This window comes from Montipora capricornis, chromosome 3, assembly GCF_036669925.1.
Source record: "Montipora capricornis isolate CH-2021 chromosome 3, ASM3666992v2, whole genome shotgun sequence".
In the NCBI taxonomy this organism is placed as follows: Eukaryota; Metazoa; Cnidaria; class Anthozoa; order Scleractinia; family Acroporidae; genus Montipora; species Montipora capricornis.
The window spans coordinates 63,390,331-63,400,710 of record NC_090885.1 but is presented as its reverse complement, the minus strand read 5'-3'; the positions used below and the strand labels follow the sequence as shown (position 1 = coordinate 63,400,710).

The window sequence follows — 10,380 nt, the reverse complement described above, 5'->3', positions numbered from 1 at the left end:
GTCCGTGACGTACTTTGTTTCGTCCTTTACGAAAACTTCCCGTCCTAAACATTTTTGGTTTCCTTGCGAATCCAGTGAACAGATTACCTTCTTGCTTCGAGTTGTTTCGCTATTATTCTTGACTTTAACGTTAGAGAGATTGCATTTAAATTGACACGGTTCGTGTGTTAGACTAGATAAGCGAGTTTTGAGTTTCAAAAACCGTGAGCGCGTCGGGATAAAAGCAAGCAAAAACAATAGATTTTCTGGTGCAAACTCTTGCAGCCACTTACCATAACGAAAAATACAATTATATGCTAGTTTTTATCCCGACGCGCAACATTCGTTTCTTGAAACTCCGAACTGGCTTATTTAGTCGATGCAACTTCGACAGTGGTTCGACTTCAGGTTCAGCGGTTTTCTGCAGGCCCAGGAAAGGCATTAACACGAAGACTTTACCCTCACTACAGCCATTTAGACCATTTAAGACTTCAGATGGTAATCAACTTCAATTTCATCCATGTCACAAAGAAGATGCAAGAAGCAAGTCAAAGTGCAATGGCACCAAATAAATGTTGAAAACAAATCACACTAAGGCATCAAAATTCTTCACGAAACTAAATATAGATTTTATTTGACAAGATAATTCTTTGTGCATTCGATTAAATTGAAATGAAAACTGCTCGAAGCTAGGCATCAAGACTTCCGCTATCATTCCATTTTCGGTTAAACATGTGAGACTGGTCAAATAGGTTATGAAGACAACTAGACTGACTGGTCTTTTGGGCGGGTCGACAAGCAGCCGAGGCAGGGCCACTTAAGATGAACCATTTTTCCTGCCATTCAAGAGGCCCTTCAAGTTGACATTGACGGGAATACGCTCTCGTCTTTCCACAGGGGTCAGGTTCATGCAGAATCTGCAGTGAAAGAAAGAAGGCGAGGTCAACGACACTAGCATCCGTAAAACAAAGCGACCCTCAGAATGAACGCAAGCAAAAACGCGCGGTTGGAATGGACAAAAGATGGTTCTAATGATCCAAGGGGATTCCTGAAGATATCGCGAGCAACTTAAGTTGATGTTTTGCAACAACTTAAAAAGGACGGTTCACCGATACATTGATTTCTGGTTCTACCGACTTCTCGATCCCTTTCTACGCTGAAAATTGTAAAGAAACAACATGCATACCTTTTGAACTCTTCTAATTCACGTTCGGCTTCATCCATCAGTATAAGCTTGTCATTCTACAAAAAAACAATAACAACAAAACAAATCAGTTACTCCCATGGTTTCCAGGAACAGCTGAAAGAAAGCAAGGTCACAGTGACCCACACCTTCAAATTACTACATGTACTTCGTTTTCAATTGGCCCTGGGTTGGCGACACACAACACACTGAATAAAATGACTAGAAATCCCAAATTGTGCTCTGAATCTTATCAAATTACTTCGGCAACCAGGAGCCAGGTGGGAAAATGAAAAGAAAAAAAGCCAACTATGGTTTCGCTATTTTTTAATAGACACGAGGAGCAAAATCTGAACCAGGAAGTACGACATGATTGTACCGAAACAACAATATTAAACCCGACTGAAAGTTTTCCACGGCTGAATAACACTTCAAGTTCGTCATAATTCAACGCAGTTTATGGACATGATTACAGTATGTCCTTGTGAATCGATTGAGTTTATACAAGTTGTACAATTAAAAAGAATGTACTATCTCCTAGTCAAAATTCGGAAAGCTCTCAGAATGGAATAAGAACTTTCAAACCATCACTCGCAATTAACGATTCCGAATTGTACTTGGGATTTTCTATACAACAAAACATCATTCGTCCAATATTTTTTCCAATATTGGACAAACGATATGCCATTGTTACCTAGTAACATGGCAAATTACTATCAGATGATCAAGCAAAATACACGTAAAACCTACCTCAATGTCTTCACGCGGTAAGAAAACGTCATCTAGGGGGAAAAAAGGACAACGAGAGGTTTCCAAATGATTGTGGAAAGCTATTTCAGAATTACTTCAATTGTGATTTGTATGAAATGAGAACTGAAAAAAGGACATCAGGTTTGAACGGGACTAGAACGAGAGAAAAATGACCGTCGTTCCATGCATCACGATCTGTCGATAAAGAAAGTAAAACCAGCCAATGATATCGATGACCACATTTTGAGTAGGCTCGATTTCCAGCCGTTTTGTGAGTGCGGTTGACATCCTCCTCCCAACGAACGGATGGATCACTGGTGCGCGTCGTTTGTCCGTGACGTAGCACCCGTCGCTATACTGTATTTTGTATTTAGCGACTTTCTGATTGGTGGAAAATATTATTGCCTGGACCAGTGAACTAGCCGTGGTGTGCGCGAAGGAACGCGGGGGCAGAAAACGGCTGGTCAATCGAGCCTACCTCTTGAGGAGCCTTCATATCGAGCGTTCGGTTTGAAGAAAGAGCTCCGAAGATATGTTAGAACGCTGACCTCCAAAATTTCCTAGAGACTTTTCATTTGAGCGGGAAAGTTTGCAAACCCGACGCCTTTTTGAAGACCTTACCTAGTGACACCTTCTTTTTCTTTTTTCCTTGTTTCTTCTGTGGTAACCCGCCACCGTTTTCTGATTTACCAGCATCAGACTTCTTAAATTTAGTTGGGTCAGGAGACACCGACTCTTGCCGTTTCTTCTCCGACTTTTGCTCGGACTTCCGTCGCGTTTCCTTTCCATTGCAAGTTTCTCTCGAGCCCTGACGTGACACCGTTACATCTTGACTCGCGTGACTTTGCTTTTTGCGTGACGAGCATCCTTCGTCCAACGTTTCCGGTTGCTTTCGTTTTTGCTCCTCTACCTTCCTTCGCTGCGATGGTTTCTTCTCTTCTTTGACATTTGTGACCGGGTTTTCCCGCTTCTGCCTTTCCTCTAAGAACCGCGTGTTACTGAGTACAACATCAGCATTATTGTCATGAGCCTCGATCTTCTTCTCACAGCCCGCAGATGACAAGGATTGTGAAACTTTGTTATTTTCACTGTTTGGATTTTTCTTCTGCTTCGCTTGTTCAGCCGCCTGAGAGAAAAACTGCGATCTCAATTGCGCGCTTCGGAGCATGGGGCGGAAACCGGAAGTGGATTTCTTACATTGTAGGTCAATGGTTTTGGACCAAAATTCCAAGAAAATTGTCAACACTAATAAAGCGAAGCTACCGTAGTTAACAATGCCTATTGCCATACTCTTCGCGTTAACTACTGAGCAGGAAGTAACGAAGCACTTTCCCCTAGATCTCTCGTTGGTGATAAGCAATACGTCCAGAACTCTACGAAAACAAATCCAAGCGCCACAACTTACCCCCCCCCCCCCCTTCCTCCCCCTTTCCCCTCCTCTCAGCATCACATCTGTCCTGATAAGAAGGTTATAAGAATCTCTAAGCGACCCCTCAGCTTCTCAAGTACACATACAATCACATGAAAAATACCTTAATTAATTCTAGCGCTAGCCTTGCTGTTAAAAACTACACTTCAGAGAACACTTCGTGAAGTTCATTAAAATTGAGCGAGCGTCCAATTACATGATGTACTTCCGAAGAAAAATGGATGAGCTAAGCAAACCTTCTTCTGTTTTTGCCGTGCTTTTTTCTGTGCTTTCGATTTTCCTCCCAGTCTTTCTTCCTCCATTCTCTGTCCATTTATGAACGTAAGAAGATCGTCCACAGATCGGTGATCGACTACTGGAGCGTTCTTCTTCTTTTCCTCTTGAAGGGGCTGGTTAGGCTGCGAGAAAAAAAAATCAACGACGACCAAAGTAAACATTTGATAGATAAAATGGATATGGATTATGAGTCGACAATGAATGCATTCGAACAAAAGCAGAGCGTGAAGCTACCCACATTACAATGCGTCTCCTTGTTCAAGGCCATCTTATGTTCCGACGTTCCGGGTTTAGAGTTCTGCGAAAGCCAAAGGTTTGAAATTTGCAGGCCGTCCTCAACTTCAAACTATCAATAAGATTTTACAGTTGTTCCTGCCTCTTTGACAACTGCATAAACTGTAGATTTAACTTACCTGCCGTTTATTAAGCCGGAGTCTTAACTTGTCTCTCATTTCTGTGTAGTTGTGGCTGGTCGGTGCCACGGGAGGCTGTAAAAGACATTATGAAAGAACACCAATGATTGTCAGAGTCTCGTGAAGGCGGAAAAACACACAGGCAACAAGAAACAAAGCCAGAAGCGTGCTGTGCATTAATATACAATCGACGTAAAAACGTCGTTCATTCTCTCACTCGAGTGCCCCTAGTATTTGGTGATAACCCCCTTCGCCCTTGTTGATGCTCCACCCATCAACTCCACAGTACTGGATTTTAGAGTGCAACAGACCGCCCAATGAAGTCCATATTGAATAGCAGGGTAGGGGGTTCGCTGCGGGATGCAGGGAAAACACCACATTACTCCTCACTAAATGAAGAATCGGTGAATTTAATACGCCGTCATTACAAAACATAAAAGAATAAGTACAGGATATATGGGAGCGAGATTCATATAACAGGGAATTGGTCGTAAACGTTAGTCCAATCTTATTCTTTCCATTTCGCCATTGGGAATTTTCCCATGGCTGTTTCTTAAAAGGATCTTCATAGAAGAAAACAAACCGCTTAGAAAGTTTGATTCGCCAAACCACAAACAAACGAGCAAACAACTGCCCATAGCAGTATCAAATGTACGTTCCACGATTCATCAAGACCATATGTAGTAGCTATGAGACAAGACCAGCTATATTAAGGCGGAGAGGATTGCTTAAATTGTCCAGGTTAGCGCGAGGATCATTTTTGTTCTTTCGTCTATAGCACGCGCTTCAAGTATATACATTTCTTCCATCGATTCCTTTATCGGGAAAACATGGGCCCAACCAATTGACCTGTTCCCGACTGTATGGTTTCATACAGTACTGGCCACAGGAATAGCAGCATCTACACGCGCGTAAAATGCGTGCAAGATGGCGGATTTACGCGCAAAATACGCGCGCGTTACGCGCGTGTAAAATTTTACACGAACTATTACACGCGCCTGAAATTACACGCAGTCTGCGTGTAATTTGACATGAGTAAAATTGCTATGCCCATTACACGCGGCTTGCGTGTATTTTCTTCTTACCAATGTACATGAATCTGGCTAAGTTGGTAGAGCACTGCACCGGCATCGCACAGGGTCATGGGTTTGAATCCCGTCGGAGCCACCTGAATTTTTAAGGTGTCTAAAAGAGACAATTGCTTAAATTGTGCAGGTTATTGCGAGGATCACTTCTCTCCTTCGTTTGCTTTCTATCAGGTTCTTTTCAACTCAAACAATCGGCTCCTTGTTTACTAAACGAACTGCTCATTAAATGCTGTCATGTGATTTTATCAACGGGAGCTTTGGACAGAGGGTCTTTTGCGTGTGACGGTAATCCTTTCATACGCCTTGTATTTTCACCCAGTTTCAGTTAATATGCGCGACATAATTCATTCGTACTCGCATTAAAATGAAATTATCCGTGACATGCGTTTGCGTTACATACCGCAGCGTGACCAAAGAATTCACAGTAGCAACAGTCACAATATTTGCCACGATCCGTTCGACCATCCTCTGTTGACGACGTACATTGATTGACAGTTGGAATCTCACATGAACTGCCATCTCCACTGCTCCTCACACTACAGGGGGACCCTGGGGGGACGTCAAGACCCAAGCCATCAATATCTGAAAATAATGAAACTACAGTAAGCTGCGATGGTGTAATTATTCTGTTCATTGCCTGTACTTAATAAATTGATGACAATGTTATGACGAAATTCATGACGAATAACAGGACAGACGCATGAAAAACTGACATCAATTTGTTTTTTTACAATAACAAAAAGGCAGAGGGGTCAAAATATCGCGTCATTATCGCATAAATTACAAATTACCAGTGGGCGCGCGAGAATTTTGCAGTCATAGTAAAAAAGGTTTTCGACGTTTACCTGAATTTCAGCAGGTCCAAAAAAGGTCGAAAATGCATGAAAAAAGCAGTTGCTATAATATAGGTTGACGACGTGTTCTTATTTTGCCATAAGAACCTCGACTGAGGTAGCTTCAAGTATCTAGTGGTGCGGTGTTGTGGGCAGTTTGCCAACTTAAAGTAGTTGCAACCAACAAGAACTCTGGGATTAGTGGGTTATGATAAGTCGGGGATAAACAGAGCAGTTCGAACGTAGTTGTACAGCTCGTTTGCTAGTTGCAAACACTTGAGCCTCTGAAGAGACAAGTGCGCATACAGAAAGTCGTGGGTCAAGCCAATCATATTGAACGGCCTCAACTACTGGAATTTTTTTTTCAAAACGGAAGCCACCATTTCTAAAGGAATGCAGTGCATTCTGAATATTACACCTTTGTAATCAAACTAATTCGGGAAAGTGCTAATGCTACAAAAATTGACAACTGACGATAGTATCACTTCCAGCGTATGTAATTTGTGATAACTGTTAAGTACCATACCCAGCCATACCATATCGTAATGGTATCACATCTTTCTTTGCCCTTGGATTGTCGAGCATCTTGTTATAGCTAGTATCGCCGAACATTTACCCTCCAAACCATGATATAGAGCGATTTTCAATTGAGTGTCGTAAAACCAAAACCAAAGTAATTACTTTGGCCAATAAAAAAGGACGGAGACAATGCGGTAAACCAATCAAAACTCGAAGTAATTACACGTAGCTGACACAAAGCGAGGGAAAATGTGCACGCGGGAGCCACGATTAGTTTGGATTTCACTTCTGATTGGTTGAAAAAGTGGCGCGAGAACTTTGAACCAATTACTGAGTGAAGTAATCATAGAGCGGTTTTCAATTGAGTGTGGAAAGTAATTAGTCAATTGCTTTGGTTTTGCATTACTTCACTCAGTGGTGATTGGTTCAAAGTTCTCGCGCCACTTTTCAATCAGAAGTGAAACCAAAACCAGTCGTGGCGTGCACATTTTCCCGCGCTTTGTGTCGGCTACGTGTAATTATTGGTTTCCTGGATTGTCTCCGTCCTCTTTGATTGGCCAAAGTAATTACTTTGGTTTTAGTTTTACGACACTCGATTGAAACTCGCTCTAAACCAAAGCAATTCGCTAATTACTTTCGACACTCAACTGAAAACCACTCTACCACAGAGGACAAGCCACAGCACCGGGAACTCCAAGCCCTACATGGAAGTCTAGTTCATTCTATCGGGGTTTCGTTAAATCAAGTTCATTTTCCATGAAGTTAACTATACAGCACTTAAGCTCAAGATCATCTTGTTTTATATCGAGGACAATGTGAAAAGAGATTCGTCGATTCTACGTCATGCCACTTCATTATTTTGTGTCCATTTGCAATAAATTTAATTGGAAAGGAACTTGATAAAACTGACAAAACCGCAAGGATGATGTTCACGTCGCTTAATCTTGTTTTAATTGTACCCCTATTGTCTAAAGGCCGGTTTACACGCTACAATTTGGCGGCACGATTTGTCGGCCCGACATTATCGGAGCACGAATCCTACGTCTTCTTGATCTCCGCCATTTCGATTGTTTCTATTCTGTACGCACGCACCATTCCCAAATTCTGAATGACACCACGCCGGCTTCCCTGAAAGTGTCGACCCAACTCGACAAAAATCTGTTACATGAATCGGCTGCAAATCGGGTGTCAAAAGACACGTACGATTCGTGCTCCGATAATGTTCGGCCGACAAATCGTAACGTGTAAACCGGCCTTAAGCATTTAAAAAATATCTTCCTCCACGATACCTGAGGATTGACTGGTTCTTCGAGGGGAACAACTGCTTTCATCCCCATCGTCATCTTCATCATCATCTTCATCATCATCATTCTCGTAATCACTGTTGCTGTCACTTAAGCTGTTTTCATCATCGTCATCGTCAACGTCATCGATCTCCCCGCAGCCATCCAAGTTGTTATGGTAACCATTATAATTGACATGCTTTAGAGAACTGTCCAGGAGGAAGCCATGGAGATCCGGAGGGGGCCCCTCTAAGGGGCAGTGAAGTGGTGTGGGGGGAGGGAGTTTCTTGTGGTGGGGATGGCAATGATTGCTGTGTATGTGGTTGTTGTTTGGAAGGGGAGGGATGGTATGGGCAGTGAAGCTTTTGAGGTCCGATTTTAATCTGCTTTCTTGGTCCTTTGCACCATGGAATGGACACTTGTTACACTGACAGTCTGCCATTTTGCCACCTGGGGACTGAAACAAGGGGAAAAAATTTATATTTTCAGATACACCACGGCTCTTCACGACCTCTAACTTCACTGCATGGATTTAGGGCCACATATCATGTAACCTTTCAGTCTTTTACTGCTGCCAGTAAAGTTAAAAACAGAAACCACCCAAAGGAAATTGAAATCAGCCAATGGCAAGTCCGTATGTGCCCAACGAAAAAAACGAACATTTTTTAGTTACATGTAAGTTTCTCGTCTTCTAGCACCGGAGCACTAATTAGGGACACTGTACCCTGAAATCAACAAATTAAAGCAAATCAAATCAAATGTTGGTTTTTGAGGAGGGGAAAACTGGAGTACCCACAGAAAAACTTATTCGAGCTGAGTAGAGAACCAACAAACTCAACCCACATATGTCTAGGAATCGAACCCGGGCCACATTGGTGCTCTCACCACTGCGCCATCCCTGCACCCACAAATTTATCCATTGCACCAACAAAGATTGACCGAAGAGAAAAACAAAACCGTTGATTAGAATTTGAACTTCACAGTCCACAAATAACTGCGCCTTTCATACTGTTGTTTCATGTACATGGAATACCAATAGAGAATATAGCTTTTTGTTTGCCATCAATCACGGCAGCAGAACATGTTAGAAGTAACCTCCATTTCAACTAAAGAATAACTCTAAGCCTAGAGAAATAATGTGTACAATAACATTCGTTTAAAAACGGGTTTGTAGCAGAAGAAAAAATAAACCCCAAAATTATTTCATTCACTTTGGTAAACTGGAGTATCAAGCACACTGCAAAAGAATGTCAGTTTGGAAGACCAAGGGTTTTAACTATGTTGAAGATAAAATATTTTAGTAGTGAGAACATTTCAACAGTGTTGGTGTAAAGTGCTTTGTCTACTGTGATGTCCTCCCATGCTCATTTTTTAAACTTTAATTTACTCGTTTGTAATTTTTCTTTGGTGGGAATCGGGAATTGTATGTTTTGTAATTATATTGTAACGTGCAGTCATGTAACTTTTTTTTCGGAATGTACAGTTTGTATTGTAAGCCAAAGTAATGTAATGCTCAAGGAAAAGATTTAAAAGATGAACTTTAGAATCGCTTATTGTCACTTTGAAATTTATCTGGTTGTGCCATTTTGAACAACTGCGACGTGTTACAGTTTCCCTGTTGTTGGGCACAGAGAGGTTTAACTAACCCACAACTGGGCAACTGTAACGCGTCAAAATTATTCCAGACTTGGATATTCGAAAACAAATATAAGAATTTCTGAACTTCATTTAGTTCGGATACAAACACTTTCTTTGACAAAAATGCAAACAAATTATCGACTTTGCTGATCTTGATCACACTTACAGTACCTGATTAATGTTCTTCACTTCGTCCCTATACCCTGTTGTATTGCTACAAGCTGGAGAGAGACAAGTACTTCCCAGACCATTCATTGTGAAAGATGGCTGTAGAAGCTGTGACGGTGGGATACCATGAAGATCATTGGTTGTTAGCAAGTGTGGACCAAAGCTTGGAACATTTGCTGGATTGCTCCACTGCACTTGTCCGTGGCCACTACCACTCTGCGTTGATGCTCCGGGGTTACAGATGCACCCTTTCAAGTGAGATGTCGCGGGCTTGAAAGGTGGCAACATAGACAGAGGTGAATTTAACGGTGATGAAGGGATATTGCAATGGCCACACTGGCATCTATACAAAGACAACAAAATAATAATTAACTCCCTAGTCCTGAAGCCAAAGCTACACTTCATGGTACGGCATAGTAACAACTTTATTTTATCACACAATATCCAGAACACAGAACCTTCAACCCTGGTATGCTACCTTGATAAGACAGTAGTCCAGTTGTAGTCAGAATTTAGGTTATAGCGGAGCTCAGGGGCGCGAAGGGCGCCAGCGGAGCACCATGGGTAAGATTTTTTCGGAAATCTATCCATGCGAGCAATTTTGGTTATGACGTCAGGGTACGCCCGTCCACCCGCGCGTACAGACTGTCGGGGTGGAGGTGGAGAGGCAGGCCAGCCTCTGGGGACGGGAGTGTTCGGGCAATTTTCCCTGGCGGGAAATCACGTGGCAGCGTTGCATTGGGCAACCCGCGTTTTTTCTGGCAGGAAATCATGAAGATTAAAGACCAGAAAAGAGCACGAGAGAGGAGGCGACGACATTT

The 10,380-nt window shown here is 42.3% G+C and overlaps 1 protein-coding gene across 1 annotated transcript in view; it reads right to left on the bottom strand.

Annotated features, from left to right (window-relative positions):
- Positions 1–587: 587 nt before the first annotated feature.
- LOC138043674 (protein FAM193A-like) overlaps positions 588–10,380 on the bottom strand; it is a 34,129-nt gene continuing 24,336 nt past the window's right edge. Inside the window, exons 17-26 of the mRNA XM_068890052.1 lie at positions 9,563–9,902; positions 7,760–8,210; positions 5,519–5,700; positions 4,031–4,105; positions 3,856–3,915; positions 3,578–3,739; positions 2,534–3,038; positions 1,913–1,944; positions 1,166–1,221; positions 588–896 (exon numbers count right to left, since the gene is read on the bottom strand). Of these exons, the coding sequence (XP_068746153.1) occupies positions 797–896; positions 1,166–1,221; positions 1,913–1,944; positions 2,534–3,038; positions 3,578–3,739; positions 3,856–3,915; positions 4,031–4,105; positions 5,519–5,700; positions 7,760–8,210; positions 9,563–9,902 (1,963 nt within the window). The 3' untranslated portion in view covers positions 588–796. The remainder of the gene's footprint in view (positions 897–1,165; positions 1,222–1,912; positions 1,945–2,533; positions 3,039–3,577; positions 3,740–3,855; positions 3,916–4,030; positions 4,106–5,518; positions 5,701–7,759; positions 8,211–9,562; positions 9,903–10,380) is intronic.